Source organism: Ammospiza nelsoni, chromosome 2, assembly GCF_027579445.1.
Source record: "Ammospiza nelsoni isolate bAmmNel1 chromosome 2, bAmmNel1.pri, whole genome shotgun sequence".
In the NCBI taxonomy this organism is placed as follows: domain Eukaryota; kingdom Metazoa; phylum Chordata; class Aves; order Passeriformes; family Passerellidae; genus Ammospiza; species Ammospiza nelsoni.
In genome coordinates, this window is record NC_080634.1 from 109,666,357 (window position 1) to 109,685,513 (window position 19,157).

General features: G+C 33.8%; 1 protein-coding gene across 2 annotated transcripts in view; it reads right to left on the reverse strand.

Annotated features, from left to right (window-relative positions):
* The window catches only part of DMD (dystrophin), a 1,160,174-nt gene that overhangs the window by 695,570 nt on the left and 445,447 nt on the right, over window positions 1-19,157 (reverse strand). For both annotated transcript variants that reach the window (XM_059491405.1, XM_059491401.1), the window contains exons 10-15: window positions 15,087-15,272; window positions 14,239-14,420; window positions 10,765-10,915; window positions 5,594-5,713; window positions 300-401; window positions 50-157 (exon numbers count right to left, since the gene is read on the reverse strand). In XM_059491405.1, the coding sequence (XP_059347388.1) occupies window positions 50-157; window positions 300-401; window positions 5,594-5,713; window positions 10,765-10,915; window positions 14,239-14,420; window positions 15,087-15,272 (849 nt within the window). The remainder of the gene's footprint in view (window positions 1-49; window positions 158-299; window positions 402-5,593; window positions 5,714-10,764; window positions 10,916-14,238; window positions 14,421-15,086; window positions 15,273-19,157) is intronic.

The following is a 19,157-nucleotide window of genomic DNA, read 5'->3' on the forward strand; positions in this document are numbered from 1 at the left end:
TAAGATTAAGGAAGCTGAATATAAAACCAGAAAAATAAAAAATACATACAGCCAATTTGCTTAGATTGGTCAGCATTTCATTCTGATCTCCAAAGCCAGTTGTCTGGATTTTGCTCACAGCATCCTCTTTCTCAGTAAGCCATGTATCAAAAAGGCACTGGAATAAAATTGGAAAGAAAAAGCTTCAGTCAGACCTTTCCTATATACATATACAAAAATAAAATATATTATTATATTTTCTATAATGTGTTGAAGAACATTCCAATCTATAACTTATTTAAAAAAAAAAAACTATTCACCTGCTCCTCTGCAAAATGCTGCCATTTACGAAGAATATCTTGCAGAAGGACCCATCGTTCTTCTGTCCATCTGCAGATGGCTGCCCACCGTTTTCCAAAGTGCTGGAGAGAAAGAAACACAAAAGTGTGTTTAGAATTTGTTTACATTTTTCTTACTTAACAAGGAAAGCTGTTTTCCCTATGGCATTACAAAATTTTTATGTAAATATTCTCCTTATTCACTTTTTTCTTAGGCATTTGCCCTAAAATATGTTGCGTATCAAACTGAAATGAACTTTAGGCCCATTTGAAATAAAATAAAAATGAGGAGAACAGGGAACGCAATAGATCTAAACACTGAATATTTTAATACTAATCTACAGATAGTTTTCTAGCAAGTCTCTAGTACTACACTTTGAAAAACTCAGTCTCTTTAAAAACTTTAAGATGCCCAAAACAGAAGTACTTGAAACATAAACATGATGGGCAAAGATGTGGCCAAAGCAAAGACAAAAAACTGGCTTTTAAGTTGTATCATCAGTACAGTTGGTCAAAGCTCTTACCTCTTTTAAAATATTGCAGTTTAAAAAAACCCATGCTTATAAACTTCCACATCAGCACAAATCCCACAGAGGTTTCCCAGGTATTTGTACCATTTACTACTATGCATGTATTTAAATTACACAAAACACCAACAATCTTGTTCTCTTCTCCTTTACTTTAGCTGATGATAGAAAACTTTTATTGCAATGATGTATAGTGACTTAATTAACCCTGGACATCAAATATTATTCAGTTGCTCCCAAATAAAAAAAAAAAATCTCATAAACACCTGAAAGATATTCTATATTACTGCATTCTTAATTTTTCATCCACTTAAAAACATATCCTGACAAAAATATAATAGTTTTTCTTTTTTTCATATTCAGTTATTTACTTCATTATTCTTATGGATCCCTAATAACTTGATAATATATAATGCTATATATTTTGTATTTACATATTCCTCATAGAGATCATAATTTATTGTTAACAAAAATGCAGCAACCTTTTTTTTTTTTCTCAATAATTTGACAAGATCTTTTATTTTAATAAAGTAAGCAAAATGACCAAATAACTGCACCAATAAAAGTGTTGATTCTGTGACCAACCTTAAACCTAGTTATATTGCTTTTCATAAGAAGCAATAACAACCATACACTGTTTGGTTAAGACACAAAGTTTCAAGTTCAAAATATCATGTCAGGACTGTTATTTCTAAGGCAGTTATTATACTAAATCACATGGTGCTCAACTTTTACTCTCTAATCACATCAAACAGCAGCCTTTTACTGATGCCCACAAACTCAGACTGCTTCAAGTGTTCCTAACATCTGGGAAAAAAAATTTTCAGAGAAATAGATTGAATCCACACTAACAAGTAAAATGCCCTCCTGTATTAAAAAAAAAAAAAAAAAAAAAAAAAAAAAAAAAAAAAAAAAAGCCTTTTCTAACAGCCCTAGCAAGAATTTTTAGAGAAATCTGCATACAAAAGATTTTTTTATTTTTTCTTCTCAGAGGACACTGAAAGAATAGTTTATATGAATATCCAAAGCAGAAGGGGAAATATTTTAGTCTGAAAGGTCAAAGTAAGGAAGCACAAGAACAGAAGAAAATGGGTAAAACATAACTCTTGGGAACTCTGGAATAAAATCATATTCTGCAAGCCTGCAACTAACAGAATTTGATAAATGTTTTTCTAATCAGGTATTATTACCTACTGTTTAAAATAATGACAAAAGGTGGGAAAAAGTTTTTGCCTATATCTAAAATTAACTCCTTACAAGTGAATATTTAACCCAATATTTAACCCACAGAATTTCTACCAAAAAACACCAAGTTTTGTGTGCAGTTCTCAAGTGCTCAGCATTTCATGCAGTTCTCAAGTGCTCAACGTTTCATCACACAGAGTGGGAGAAACAAACAGGAGGAACTGGAAGCACTGGTCAGGTCCCACAGCTGCGATATTAGTGAGACTTTGTGGAATGAGCCCCACGGTTGGAAAGCTGTGATGGAGAACTCCAGGCGGCTCAGGATTCCACAGGGAATTAGCAGAAATTTCTAGATCAATATGGGAGATTTCAACTTCCCAGGCATCAACCAGGAATACTTTTGTGATGAGCAGGTGTTGGAAATCCCTTTAGTCTGTAGGATGCAACTTCCTGTCATAAGTGCTCAGTGAAATAGTCTATTCAGTCTTTAACATTCCTCACTTATTTTGATGTATTTTTACAAGAACAGCCCATATTTCATCTTCAATCAGTGGACAGTACCCTGAATTATATGAACATGTAATCATGGAAAAGATACTCTCAGCTCCTTTCCCCCAGCAGGAGAATAAGCCATCAAGTAGTATTTGATACACTCTATACAAATTTATTTCTAGCACAGACCTTGACCCTTGAAGCCTGGGGAAGCCTCTAATTTGAGCTACACCACAAGTGTCCTTAAGAGACCTGTTATCTGCTGGGTATAATTATGGAAAAAAGAAAATCTCCCTGCATTCATGGTTTCTGTATGTTATCCAGCCATTTCTCTGAGCTGACGATAATTTCTCCTATTTTTCCTGTAGAAACGAGTCAGAGCACAGGAACAGTTTTGCTACTAATGTGGTTTGATTTTGAAGCACTAAATATAGATTTGAGTCTTATTCCACAGCTGCCTTGGTAAATCTAAGGATTGAGTTTAATTGGGGTCTTGGAGTTTTAAGTCTAAATAGTGGGTTCTCAGTAGCAGCATAAACAGAGCCTCTTAATATGTCCCACATTTATATAGGAAGCAAGCAAAATAATGTAAAAGTAGTTTTAATATTCACAATCACCCAGTCTAGCTGTAGCCTCTCAAAGTATCTTAGAGGGACAGCTGTTTCTAAGAAAAGCCCGGAAATTGTGTTTAGTTTTAGTTTTCCAAGCAAGGGTAAATTTTCACTTAATAATTTATTTCAGGAGACATTTTTGGCTTCCATGCCATTAAATGCATCTTAAATAGGTATGTTTTTCATAGGCCATAAAACTTAAGAACTTTACTGTTGAAAGAAATGAACTTTACTGTTCCTTTAAAATCAGCATAGATTCTTGTCAACCTTCCTGAGACATGTCAAAAAGTTCATTTTAGGCTTTAAAGAATCATCTCATACAAACATTTGAAAAAAAATACACATTATATGCATAGATATTTATATGTATGAAAATATTTCAGGAATCACCACCTTGAAAAGAAATGCAAAACTGAATTGTACCTGCTTGGAAAATCCATCTTTGACTATTACATGGAAATAAATGCTCATTTTATTCCTAATCTGATCCCCACCAGCACCTCAGTGAGCCAGTCTTATTAAGCTCTTTTGTCTGATAGTTCATGCTCTTGTTTTGTTCTACTTTTAGAAGTCAGACTGACAGATACATAATCAAGCTTGGAACTTTTCTCCATTGTGCTCTTTGTGAAATGCTCTAATGGTTGTGCCTGTCAACACATTTTATCTCCTGTGCTTATATTCAGACTGCAAGTGATAGGGAAAAAAAATTTCCAAACAGTTCCTGTACACAAAAAAAGAGGTGCAACATTTCACGAGGAGAGCAGGTGGACTGTGGCAACTCCTTTCTCCTGGGCATTCAAGTGTAAAAGTTTCCACACCTCCCTATCACTCTAAACCCTGTAGCTTTACATCTGTACTTGGGTTTTATTAACATCTCTAATACTTCTACATATTCTTTGATTTACAGAGCAATGGAATTATGTTTTCTCTCACATTCTTCTGTAAGAAATTATGAATAAAGGACATAATAAAAGAGAAAATGTTCTGTTCCACAGCTCCCCATGCTCTGCTCAGAGAGCCTGTGCTGCAGGGTGAGGGGACTCAGGAATTGTCTTTCTTGCATCTTTCAAGGAATGTACTTTTTCAGACAGTAATAATTGGTGTTTTCTGCACTAGTACAGTTACAAATTGTTTATTTCCACAGTGTTTAATTTACATTAATTTTTCATTATGTTTCTTTGAGGTATTGCACTATTGTCTGAGTTCTATTTCATGCTTTATTCCAATATGGATCAGCCACAGATGTTGCACAGGATACTAATGGCACCTTTCCAATGATTGTAATAATATGGGATGAAGCTGTCATCTAACGTTCCTTTATTCTTCTTTCTGAAGATGGAAAATTAGATTTTCTAACAATCCACCAACCATGCATTTTTCACAATATTAAAAACTAATTTCTACATCTTCTTGTTCATCAAGTGCCATAATTATCAAATACTGTTAATTATTTTCTCTGAAGAGAGAAAATAATAGAAGATATTCTATTTAAGACATTTTACAAGTTTAGTTTTGCTTCAGGAGCCATGTTCTTGCTAGGGATCTTTATTACACTGAACAGTTCCATGCAGCTGGCTGGCAAAATATTCTGAAAGATTAAGATTATTTTGGGCAGGTGCACCACAGCTCTGAAACTTAAAATGAAGTCAAAAGGAATTAATAATTATGGATCAGTAGAGGCTGTATTGTTATCTTGGCTGGTTGTGCTCCTCGAGTGACTATCTAGCTGCAGTAGAGAAAACTCAGAATTACATTTGAAGTGGCAGGGCTCAGTATCTTAGTAAAACCTACTCTAAATTCTAATTACTGATTTACTGGTATGCTTAGTTAATAAAGCAAAATTAAGAAAAACAGTTTCTCCTTTCTGAAAGGGAAAACTAGAAAAAATCTTGGTAGTAATATTGCAATTCCTCTTGAGCTGTGTCCCTGGAGAGCTGACCACCAACACAAGAGAGCCCTCCTTCAATGTACCTCAACATTAACTACTGACTTTCGTTTATCTAATTGCATTCAGAAGTAAGAGCATTGGAATATAAATAACACAGCAATAGCAACATTTTAAAGACACAATTGAAATAGTGAATTGTTTCTATGATCAAGCTAATATTTGAAAAACTTTTAGAATATCTTGGCTGCTAGCCCTATCACAAATGTATCTCCAATGTGTCATTCTTTTAAAGATACTCAAGTGATTGTATTTAGAAAATGCAATTAAGTTATACTTCCCTTCGTTTCCTAAGAAACATGGCCATGAGGAAATAATGGGAATAAATTATGACTTTCCCCTCAAAAATGCTTTAGAAAAATACATAATAATCTTAATATTTCTTGATAACTACAATAATATAATTTGTCTACAAATTATGATCCTGTACATCATGAACATATTTACTATCTGCTTTTGCTTTTTAAAATTTTCTTTTTTAATTTTTTGGGACCATCACTGCCATACAGTCATTACCTGAAGTTGCTCTTCCAGTGCAGCAGTAGCTCTGTCACCACTGTTTTCATCTACCACCACTACCATATGAGTTAGGGAATTCACTTTTACTTGTTCCTGTTCCAGATCTTCTTGAAATGCCTATAATGAGAGGATATGTGTTAGAAAATGTATTCCAAAGTAAAAAAACCACAAAAAACAAAAAGAAACAAACTAACAAAAAACAAAAAAAAACAAAACAAAACAAAACAAAAACAATAAACAAACCAAACCAAACAAAAAAAAAAAAAAAGGAAAAAAACTACCAAAAAAAGCGTACCATTGACCGGTTAACTTGCATAAATGACTATGAGAACTCCAGAGCTTAAAGTTACTCACAAGTCCTGACTCATATACAATATTCCAGACTGAAAATTTTGCTTGAGAAATAATTTGTTGAGTTTATTTAGCTGATTTACAGATAGTCACTTAATATGTATACATACCAATAGCCAGCAGATTTGAATAGCCACTGAATTAAATTCTGTATTTCATAAGAATGCAGGAAAATATTTTTTTTCAATATTGTAATAATATAAAAAATCACATAGATTTCATTAAACAAGCACATGCTAACTTCAGTTTGGAACCCTACAACATTACTTACGTAGGAGAAAACTGCTCAGGAGGTGACCCACCCTTTGGAAACTCATGCAGCACCCTACTTACACTCACTGCAGAAACCAGTAAACTAAACTAGAAACAAAAGGATTTCATGATTTCTGCACACCTGATGAAAAAATTGCTTGCCCTTTTGTTTTTTTGCCCCTCACTCACCATAAAAGATGGAACCCTTCATTTACTATACTTAACAAAATCAAAACCAGCCCAGCTCTGGAATCAGAGAACTGAGCTGCCAGACCTATTTTCTTCTTCCCTAGCTCTGGTGCAGCAAGAGGACAGAGAACAAAAATGGAAGGAGTTAAAGTAGTGTTGGTTATGAAAATTAAAACCACAGAGAAGTCCTCATACCACTCCCCTAAAAAAAACCAAAATCCCAAGATATCCAGGACTCCATCTTGCTTGTCACACTTTTTAGGTGTCTCTAACTTGCTTCAAATCAAAAAAATAATTAGGGAAACCAAAGTCCTGGATTATGTTCTCAGTACTTCAGCTGAGTGTCTTCTAGGGACTAATGCATTTATAGTGGGATGGTTACAGCCTGAAAAATAACATGGCCTTGTCACAAAGAAAAACCTTGGCTGCGTTACCTACTATGCTGAATTTCACCATGTTTTGATTTTCTGCTGCTTTTTCAAGTGGAGTAACTCACTCATGTATGAAGTCCTTGCTGAACATAAGTTCATGCACTCTAAAACTCTTTCTCATAAGACATATTACTTTTATATAAAAATTTAAAAAAATTAAAAACCAAAACAATGTGGTTATAAGCAATAGGAAAGGAATTCACAGAATACTTTGTTTTTAGGGCATAAATATCTTACCACCCATTTCAGAGTTAATTTCTTTCATGGGCATATTGAAACAATATAAGAATCCTCCTTTTTCTGACTTTCATGCTTGTGAGTACCATTTGCTTCAGAGAGCTAGACTATAAAATAATTCTCAAGGACTGTGAAGTATACTAAATTGTTAGAGTCATCCCTGGAATTTGGACTTCTCAACATTTTATGATGCAGCTCTTGAGAGGGAAGAGGAGGCAGAGCAGTCAGGGATTAGCGTGTATAAGAGAGCTCACTTTCCCCCACATTTAACCCCCTCTTTAAGCCATACAAAACAAATTCATTGCTCCCCGAGTCTACAGCCATGGACAAGGTGACTTCCATTTCATTATTAGCTGGAATCTGACAGATGGCATCCCAGAACAAAACCAGAGTTAGCAGGAGTGGATGGCACTTTGGAGGTGGGAGTCTCACACACATTGTGAAAGACTTGAGAAGTCAAGGAACAGATGAACCAGAAAGTTGACTCATTATCTAATCCTCAGGCAGATTCAATTTACTCTGAAGTAAAAATCTGTTCCTTATAACCCAAGTGTCTATTTTTACCATGAAATTCATTGGTGAGAATTGTTTGTTTACAGGATCTTGTTGGAACAGGAATTTATGATAGACACTTTCAAGACAGAAGCACACTCTGTTCAAATAATTTAAATGGTAATTTCTAACAAGTTGCCCTGAGCTTATTAGAGAAATACCAAATTTTCAGGGACTTAAAATGTAAAATGGACATAGATGTTGATGAATAAAGATGGAAACGAGAGAAACTCATAAAACACTACAAGTCCTTTAACTCCTATCTATCAGATAACAATTTACACAACTCAAACATAATCTAGTTCAAAATTAATAAAAATGCCTACCAAAGTCATCCAAATACCCAAAGACAAATCCTTCTTGATATTTGGATGCTGAATAATTATCTCATTTTACCTTTGAAAATTTGAAGTAGTAAAAATCCCGGCACTAAAAAAGGCTTAGATGTTTTTAGAAACTTAAGGAAACTATAAAAATCTACCAACTATATATGGTACAATATTAATAAATAATAATATATATGGTATAATAATAAATAATAACTGGAATAAAAAAGCTAGTGTAATTAAAAGCACAATTTTTCCATTTATTATAGTATTTCCAATACCTTATTCTGCCTGTACAGCTCAATAGTCCTTAGATTTTTACTGAAAAGTAGCTTGCCTCCTTTACAAAAGGATAGGGAAGGGATGATTGTAACAGGAGAAAAAATACTTAAAACGCTACTGAAAAAAAAATTTAAAAAGAACACCGAAATGTTTAGCTAGTCTTCCAAAATATATTGACTATGCCAGATTTCTTACCAGAACTCTTTACATTCTTAATGACATAAAATTTTCTTCTTCACCACTTCACTACATAACATTTTCAGTACTATCAAGATAATAACCTCACATATTTTGGACCTAAGCAGCATGCTGGAAAGAATATTGTGTTCTTTCTCTGGTCTGATTGTTGGTTGCCATATTCAATACATATTAGTGGGGTATTTGGGTTTCTTTTTGATTTTTTTTAATACGTTCCATCAGAGAAACTGAAGCGTCAGTCACAAGAACTCAAGACCAATATTTTGCAACATCATTTTAAAATACATAGAATAAAGAAATCTGATGTATGGAAATCATAACTCAAAAGGGGATACATAACATGAAATAAATGAGTGAAAAATACCTGCTAATGAACAGGTAAAGAGAGGAAGGCAAAATTATAAGGGTAAAGAGAAGACAGAGGCAAGATGATAACAACCCAAACCTAACATGTTTGCTGGTCTGTTTCATTTGAAATGATGATTGCTTTTTATATTTCAAATTTTTGTTTCCTCTTATGAATTTACAAAACATTGTTTTCTGATTCAACCCAACTCATGTGAAACTAAGAGAAAATATGAATGGTTTGGGGTTTTGCTTTTTTATTTGATTGCTTAATAATGAAGCAATAAATGTACTATTAAAAGTCCATTGTTTTAACTCTTGCTACAGGAGGTAGCTTTGCCGTATGTAAAATACAATAAAACCATATGACACTTTCTCTCAATAACTGAAGGAATGGAAAACCCTGTTCTTACTTCTGAATAACACAAGGGATAGATGAATACAAATGTAATTAAAATTAAATCCAAACCATTTTATTTCCAGCATTTCTTGCTAAATTCCCTTTTGCACATGAAACAGATTTGAAAAGTAATACACATAAATAAATAATGTTCACTAACTCAACACACCACAGTGAAGAACAAGCATGTGGAAAAGAGATTTCTGCATGTCTTCACTCAGAATCTTCAAATACAAGCCAATTACCTATTTTTCTCAGTATCAGAAAGAAGCAGCATGAAGAGATTGCAAAAATAAAGGTATTGCATTTTATGTTAGTATTCAAGCATAAAATGCATAGAAATAGGAGTAAAGTTATTCAAGTCTTAGTACTGATGTATTCAAAATCTTTCATGTTCCTTTCTCCAATTACCATTTCATAATTTCCTTCTGTCTTTTTTGAAAGGAAAATTTAATATCAGAAAATGTCCTTAGCTAGCAAACCCACATACTGAAATGCATTATCTCCTCACAGGGCAAGCACAGACAGCACCAGCAGCAGCAGGAGCTGCAGAATTTGTATTCTTCTTCAGTAGCACTCCTTAATCAGAATGCAAAGAAATCATCTTTAACACACAAGTGCATCATGATGTCTTTTGCAGCTTTTGACCTATTTTTAAAAGAACTGTAAAAGCTGATTCCAGTTTGAATTGTTTTTCAGGATGATCTGCCCTCTAAAACCTGGGATAGCACTGACACAGGCCAAGAAGCATCAGGTGTTAAAATCTCTCAAGATACCATGGCAAGAAACTGCTTTGAGACAGTGATGTAGAGACATTAAAAGGTCATCATATTAAATCTGCACCACCTCACAAATCACCTCTGTTCTCTATATTTTTCTGTGTTTCCTTATCATCGCCATGTGCTGTAGACACATATATAAATTTATTTTTAAATCTAAATTAATATAAAGCAAGGCATTCTAATCCAGCAAATTTATTCAAACTACTACAAAAAATGCTCTCTCTCTCATTTTAGTTCTTAATTCTTCCAATTAAAAATTACCCTTACGTAATGTGGGATAAATTGACCAAATTCCATCTTATTGAATTCCATCTATTCCTGAGTTTGGTTGGTTGCTTTTTTATTGTTTCGATACATTACCAAAAATTATTTTCTACTCCTAGAAAGTAGTGCATTTTACAGTGCATAGTATGTATTCACTGCAAATATATATTCAGGATCTCTGGAGTCCTAACAATGTTATGTGGTCTGACAACTGCATCATTGCTGCTACAACATATAAGAGAAAACAAACAAGAAGAATATACAAGCATTAAAAAATCTGATATATTTTCATTCTAATGTAATGAAAAGATGTTACATTTGCCTTGAATATTCTAGTATATTGCTTATACATAAAAAGAAAGCAATATTTTTTTATATCAGAATAAAACTCACAGTTGTGATAAAGTAAGTCTACAAAAGCTTGTTAACTGTACAGAACAATAAATATTAAACCAAGATCTCATATTACTTTGCTATGCTCTAACGACAGGAGTCGAGATTTTAAAATGTCAAACACCCAATTTGGTTTTTATGCCTTTGGAAGCCCATCACAGCATACCTTATGCTCTTCTATTTGGCGCTTTAAATCCTCTAGATCTGGACCTAAGGGCTCCAAATCAGTTTTCTTTGTCCTTTCCTCTGTTTTTGTCAGCCATTCAGCTAGCTGGGCTAGCTGCTGATTCTGCAAATCCATTAGGACTTTATGTAAACTGTAAAACAAAGAAAAAATAATTAGAATTTATAAGTGGAGAAAACAACAAGCAGAAACATCTGCCCCATATACTAACAGATTTTCACAAGGTTACATTTGAAGGCAGAATAGAAATATATATTTTTGACTGCATGCTTTGGAAGGGGAACAGACACCCCAGGGCAGTGGTTCCAGCCCCAGCCTGAGAGAGCTGCAGAAGTGTTTGGGGAATTCTCTCAGGCACTGGGCGTGACTGGTGGGGTCTCTGTGCAGGGCCACGAGTTGGACTTGATGATCCCGATGGGTCCCTTCCAACACAGCAAATTCTAGAGAGAAGGTAATTGAAACTTTTTGGAAATAGTTTTGATTTAGACAAACTGTTTTGAAGCTTTTTCTTTAGGAACTGATTACATCATATAATATTCTATCTGTTAAAGCTTTGTATTCCAGTTGCATTTCTATTAGATTTGGAGTTCAAAATTTCTACACTCTGTTTTTTTAAAGCTTGTTTTGCCCACTACAAGTATTTCGAAAACTGCTCAAACAACTGATCTTACCAGGCTTCCTCTAATTTTAGGATATTAAATAGAAAAAAATATTATATTTTCAGTTATTCAATGGAAAATACTCTGAAATTTTACCAGGAAATACTTCAGTTTTGCCTAATCAAATTGCATAGATAGATGCAAAATGATCTGGCCAAAAATCCATGACAGATTTGCACTTAGACTTTCCTCTTCAGAAATTCTCGAAAGTCTCCTAAACAAAACCTTCATCAACAGCATTTTTGGATTTCAGTTTTGTTTTTTTCTATCTTTTTTTTTTTTTTAAAACTGGAAATTATATTTTAAAGATTTATTAAAACCACCAGAGGACTCATATAGTATTGTTTCCATCCTAATCTCTCTATTAATTACAGATAGAGTACAGACAGATGATACCCTGTTTCAATAAAGCCCATGGTTTACAAGGGATTAGGGATCTTAGATCTCAGTTCTTCACTTTCAACTGTGCATTTTATTGTCTTGATGTTCTAAACTAAGCTATTATAAAGTACACTGCTTCATCCTGGAGATTCCTCTTAGCACTAAATGAAATAAACCCTACAGAAAACCTTTTACAGTAAACTGAATTTAAGAAAAGGAAAATATGATGAAACAAATATTATACATAATAGTGACATTATTCTGAAGTAAGGAACATAAACTTAAAAATTAAGTAATCACAAAACATAATCACAGTTTATTCCTAAAGCAAAAGAATGCTTCTTTCTTACCACTCATTAAGTACTTCCTTGCTTTCAAAATACTTTTATAAATATCTGATATGAGGGTTTAATATTTATTTATATATCTCAGGAGATTATCAAAACCTTTGTTTATAATATGGCTCAATAGGTTTCAAATTAAAAAAAAAATTGAATTGAATGTGTTTTAAAATCTGTTGAACTCCCTAAAAAGTGGTAAATTGCATTTTTTTTCTCTACAGTGAAACATTTATCACTGAGATGCTTTACTATAGAAAACACTGTTTGGGAAATGCCAGGAGGAAGACATAAAAAAGAAAAAAAGACATTTTTCCTTCAGCATGCTTCTGCACTGCTTATTCAAAGAGTCAAATACTTTCAATACATGGTGAATACATGAGAAATCCAATCTGGGCTGCTTTTACACAAAGGCATGTTTATGTTCCAAACTTCTTCTGACATTCTGACCTCCTAAATCACTTTTTATAAGACCCTTTCATTTTTATAGCATATTTATCAGTATATTTTCCTCCTGTCCTTGTTTATTACTTGCTTTTGTTGTCCTTGTGCTGTAAAGTATGGTGCCTTTTTTCAAAATTCCTATTACCATTACAGTGGTCAGACAGTCTTGCTGTTCTCATCTTCACAAAAACCATCCCTGTTTGGCTAAAATTGTCACTGTTGCCTTAGGGTCAAGATTACAGCAATCTGCTCAGAAGATTGCGCTTTAAATTGAAGTAGAAGATGGATACCGAGAGTTTAAATTATGTACAATAACCCAAAAATATATTATATTGTGATAAGAAAACTTTTTATACTCATCCAGCCAGTTTCTTGAAACACAGTGGTTTGACCAAAAGGCCAGAATTAACTATATCTAGGTATATCACTCCTGAGAAATTTTCTCTTGCCCTATCCCAAATCTCATTGAATTTATCACAGATTTCTTTTTTTTGTATAGAAAATTAAATAGTAGTGCAACACTCTCTGTGAAGCCCTTATTATTTTATGTCTTCTACTGAACTCATATTACCCAAACATAACCTGCTTTAGAAATCACTAGGCCACTCGATTCCCCAAGCAATGACCTACAGCTGCAGCTGGGAGATGGGTTTAACAACTGGTGTTAAAGGACATTTCAAGTAGAAAAAGTACCACTCAAAGACATAATGACTTGCATGTATTGATTTAAAAGAAAATAAGTATGGCCAATAAAAACTCCCTACAGTAAAGAATCATAGATTTTTTTTCCCTCCAAAAATATAGGAGAATTAGAATAAGTTAGGTTGAAACTTCTGAAACTCGGAAACAATTTTATAGTCAAAGGAAGACAGAATAAAGGAAACATTCTCAGTACTCAGCAGCAAGCTGAAAAGAAAACAATTGTTTGGAATTGCTAAGAATATATGGGAAGAAAGAGAGTTATGTCATGCAATTGTTAAAAATCACAGTTCACTTTTTAATACAATAGGCAAAACAACAACTCCAAAAGGCAAGGTAGAACTGGAAAAAGCACAAAGAGAAGCAAGATGAATAACTGAATATGTTCAAGATATATTTATGAAGAAAGTAAGAAAATATATACTTTATCCCTGTATCCCATAAACCAAATTACTCCCCTGTGGCATAATCACAGGCTCTTACATTTATGGAATTTCTTATCCCAGATGGCACTACGTAAATCAAAATATCAAAATCAGATACAGTAATAATAAAAATTTCCGAATATTATTGTGAATATTTAATAGACTATTTCTCTACTTCTACTTGTAACTCAACTTTAAACTATAGGCCTTGCACTTTTTAAAATAGTGTAATTTGCACTCCAATAAAAGTGAGGTAGGTGATGCAAACTTTGGTTAAAGTGTTATCTGTGTCCAAGTTGTTGGCACCTTTTGCTTTATGTGGCTTCCAGGCTACAAACAACATGCAAGGCTCAAAATCCCTGCACATCAAATTTCAGGTTAAAACAGATACAAGATGGAGTTTTGTTTACAGTGAAGGAAAATCTCAACTGTTAGTCAAGTTCAGGATTGTTTCAGTCAAAATTAACTACTTAATTATTATGGTGTAATAACACCTAACATATTACTTACTTGCTTTGTTTTTCCATACTTGCTACCCTGAGACTTTCCCAACGAGAATTAAGTAGATTCATCTGTTCTTGGATTTCATTCTCTTCTTCATCTGAAAGTTTTCCAGTTGATAGAAGTTGACTTCCGACTTGCAAAACATTACCAACACGTCCTTGGTGAGCTGTTAACTCCATCATAAACCCCTGACAATTAAAAAAATTAAAAATAAAAAAAAAAATCCAGTTTTGAGTTGCATTCTTTGAAATGAAAGAACACTATCACATCATTTTGCGAACGTGATTTTCAACCTTGGTTTCAATCTTTTCAAACCCTCACCAAAACTTGTAACATAAACTGGAAATAAACACTTTCATTTTCTTCAAAGGGCAAAAAGCTGTTTAGTCTGGAGAAGGAGAGGCTGCAGGGTGACCTTACCGATCTCTGCCACTACCTGGAAGAAGGTTGCAAAGAGTGGGTATAGTAACAAATGATGGAATGAGAGGAAATGGCCTCAAATTGTAACAGAGGATGTTTAGAATGGATTTTAGGAAAAAAAACCATCTCCACTGAATGTTCTCAAACATTGGAATGGGTTTCCAGGGAAGCAGTTGGGTCAACATCCTTAGATGTGCAGATGCAGCATTTATTAGGAGCATTTTGAGGTGGATTTGGCAATATTAGGTTGATGGTTGGACTTGAGGATCTTAAGGGTCTTTTCCAAGCTAAACAATTTTATGACTCTAGGGCAGAGTCTCCAGTTTACATTCTCCATATCAAAATTAATAAAAACAAAACAAATCCCCCCCTAAAAAAATCAAAGAGAATAGAATAAAATAAATAAATTTCAAAATATTAGTATAAACATATACCTCATGGGTGTGAAACTGTTCTTTAACAACTTCTACATCATTGGATATATCTCCTTGTGCTTGTAATGCATCTTCAGCAGAGAGAAGCCACGTGAGCACTTCTTCTAAAGCAGTTTGGTAGTTTTCAAGATCTCCAGCCCCCATCCGCACAGTGCTAAATTTCTTTTCTTCAACACTTGCTAACACCTGATCAAAACCAAAATTGTAAGAGCAAAGAAAATGGCACCTGCTTAGACAGTTCTACAAAGGAATAAATGGAAAACAATGTATTCTTAAAAAAAAAACAAACAAACCAGATGGTCAATACATGGACGTACTTTGCAATACAAAATCAGTTAAGATTTAGGGAAATAAAAAAATCTTATATTTTAATTAGACATTTCACACTGTTATTCAAAATCCCTATCAAGTGTTCTGAATAGTGAATAATGAGAATAATATTTACCACATATTTAGAGAGATATTTACCACAGAAGCTCATAAAATTATATATGCAAAAAAGTAGCAAGTTACGTTCTGACTTTGCAGAGAATCTATGAAAAACATGACATTTAAAAACCTGAACGAACAAACCTTTACACTACATGCAATGCTAGGCTTGAGCAATCCACAGACACATATTTTGTGAAAACTGTTCTAGGAAGCTGGAAAAGCTCAAAAACTCATGCGAAATCATAACTTTTTAAAATCAAGCAGAAGTGTATTACTGTTGATTTCTCTTTTCTGCAAAGGCCAATCTTATAATTATTTTTAGAAGCCAAATCTCTTTTGAGAACAGAAATTTCTGGTCTACTGCATAAAGTCAAGAGAAATCAACAAGTACTCATTGATTAGTGTAACAGTAGAAAACAAGGACAGAAGAGAAGAAAAAAATGCATTTGCTACAGAAGATACCATCCCATATGTTTTTCAAAAAGTTCTGAACAAGTTTAGCTAGTTTGTCAGGAATTTAATTTAAAAACAATCTATACATATAAATAAGGTTATGCTTCCATAAAAAAAAAAAAAATACAAAAAACAAAAAAAACAAGGCACTTAATGTTTTTATACTTGGCAAGAATTGTTCCTACTGACAAATTTGTGCCAATAAAATGCTTAAAGCAGCTAATAAAGCCTTTCATTGCAGTTTAGAATGGAAAGTAAAGTTTATCATTAGAACCACAAGCAAGAACACAGCAGGCTCTGAGTTGGAAGGGACCCAGAGGATCATCAAGCCGAACTCTTACATGAATGGCCAACATGGGATTAGAGCTCAAGCAAGTGAGCTGACTTCAGGGAGTGCAATGCTTGGAATGTAATAATTAAAAGTGAAATTTCCAATCTTTACAAGAACAGCTTCATTCAGGAATGCATAGATCTAATAATCACATGAAATTTATGCAGATCCCTAAATATGTGATAGGCTAGGTAAAAGTCATGACTATCACCACTTGTGTGAGAAACACAACAGTCAGTAACTGAATCCTCATCAGGAAAAGCAGGCTTGGAAATCTGATGAACTTTATAGAGTGGGTTGTGTTTGGGGTTTTTTTTGTTTGTTTGTTTTTTTTGGGGGGGGGTTTTGTTAAAAGGAAGTACTATATTAAAGAAATATAAATAATGAAGCAGAGAAAACGGTCACCATTTATCCCTTCAGCACAAATTAATTATTTACCTGGGTAATTCTAGATTTCAAACAATATACTATACAATAAGAAATTGCACCCAACCACATCACATTTCTGCAGCAAGATATATTTTTCTCCACTGTGGAAAGGGATAACTTGATCAGTGCTTTTCACAGGTAGTAGTTTTTTTTCTGTCCATAGCAATGCTTCATGGTATATATTCATATCTATTACAGTGTAAAAAAATGCTTTAACAGTTGACTGAGGTTAGGGATATCATTTTAGTAGAGATCAGTGATGATCTATGTTGTCTGAATTTGTTTGAAAATTCTTAATCTGAAAATCCTTCTTTCTCTAGATTAGACACCCAATTGTCTCACATGTGTCAAGTGTTTAACTAAGGACCCCCAACAACACTTTGTCTGAGGAACAGCTACTAAATATAATTTTTCCTAATGATCAGCACTTTCTCTGCTTTCTCTAATGCTAACAAAAATAATATACAGAAGAGCACTGAAAAATCTTGGAATCATGACCTAGGAAAAAAATGGTGCCTAGACTAAATTCAGATCTGTTGTAACATCTCAAAGAAGTATAAAAGCCAAAAGATCCTTATAAAAATAGAAACAAAAAGAGTTTCTAGACAGGTATTTCAAATTGTGTTCTCAATCAAAAAAAAAAAGAAAAGAAAGGGGAAAAAAGGGAAACAAGGCTGTTTTCTGTCATAAGAGAAACAGAAAAAGACTAAGAGAAAAATACATAAGTATAGAATTCTAAAACTGTAACACTGTAAAATGTCTTCAAGGATAAAACACACTCCTTGGAGGCAACTGTTGTTTTTTGACTTGTCAAAAAAGACATATAAACATTGATATATCTCATATCTACTACTCCTGTCAGTGTTGTTTTCTCTCCAAAAGATAACTGGCCATCCTTGCTTATCTTGCATATTGAATGAAAACCAGGTATCAGATCAGTGGAATAAGCTGTAAATGGAACATGAAACACTTCGAAGGGGGCAACTACTGACCTAACACTTATGGCATAATCTTTGTATTAAAAACCAAAACCAAAGTAGCGTTTCAAAGATCATTATACCCATTATTCATCCATTAATAAACCCCAAATTTAAGTGTGCAGATCCTACAGTACTAAGAATATTTCTAAAATTAAATAATCCACATAAGACAAACAAAAATGGAAACCTCTGATACTTATAATTCACATTGGTAGGCAACCAAACAGCACAACCTGTGAGTTTTATTGTTTATGAATTTATATGAAATCTCTTTGAAATTCCTAAGAAAGTAAGGAAAAATAGAATTTTAAGGTGTTGCATATACTACATGGATTGAACAGTTATTAATATGGATATCTAAGTTGTGATGGCTGTTTCTAACCATATTTTTTAAGAGAATGAAAAACAATGAGGACAGGCTGAAGTCAAATTGTTACAGCCATACAATGCTAGGAAGGCTATTCCTAGGGAAAAAAGCTGCCTAAATATGAATACAGTTTCATTCTTAAATCAAACTCTATTCTTAATAAAGTATATAATGAGTATGCAACACAAACTTGATTGTTTTAGAGTAAAAATAGTAATTTATTGAATAAAAACTTCAACAAAACCTCATTGTGGTGGTGCATCCCTCCCTCCTCGCTGGGCTGCACAATCATGTCAGAAATGCATGTGAGCCTTGGCCTTGAACTCATCACAGATATTATCTGTTCCCATGAACTTATGTTGGTTAACAAGCCAACTGTTTCTTAATGAACAGTCTCAGAAAGTCATTTTTCTTGCCTAAACCAATGAAATAACCCGAGAAGAACACAGTTTTGTTATCCAGCCTGTAAAGAATTTACCGACCCAAATTGTAGCCAAGATGGAAAGTTACTATAACTAAAGGCAATTGTCTCGTGACCCTGGAAGCAGCAGTCCTAAATTGAGACCTGTTGAGCTCTCCAGGACCATGGACAGCAGGTGAGCCCACCCGGAGCCAGAGAACTCCCAGGTTTGCTGTACTTGGGAGAGTGCTGACCAACACCAGTGAAAACGACATGAGAAATTTAAATATTTAATGAACACTGCAGCACATGTAGCTGGGAATCAGTCAGGCAGTCGCCTCCCAGACTGTTTTGAAAAATGATCAGACACTTTTCACGTAACAATCAATCCTGGTTGTTCATATGGACTGATGTAAAAAGAAAAAATTGCTCTGGACCCATATGTTGTCCTCTAGACACTTTTTTTTTTACTTTACTTTCTGTTGCACATGGATGAATTATACCTAGATAAAACAATGGGAGTTTAATCTCTGTGCACCTCATCATCCTCTGCTTGGGTGTGGGGGCAGAAAGATCCCAGGGACCCTGAAGATTTAATTTAAAGTATAGTAAGTGAAAGTAAAAAATCCTCTGACCTTCTGAAGCTTGGAAAAAAATTAGCTATTTCTGGCAAATGTAT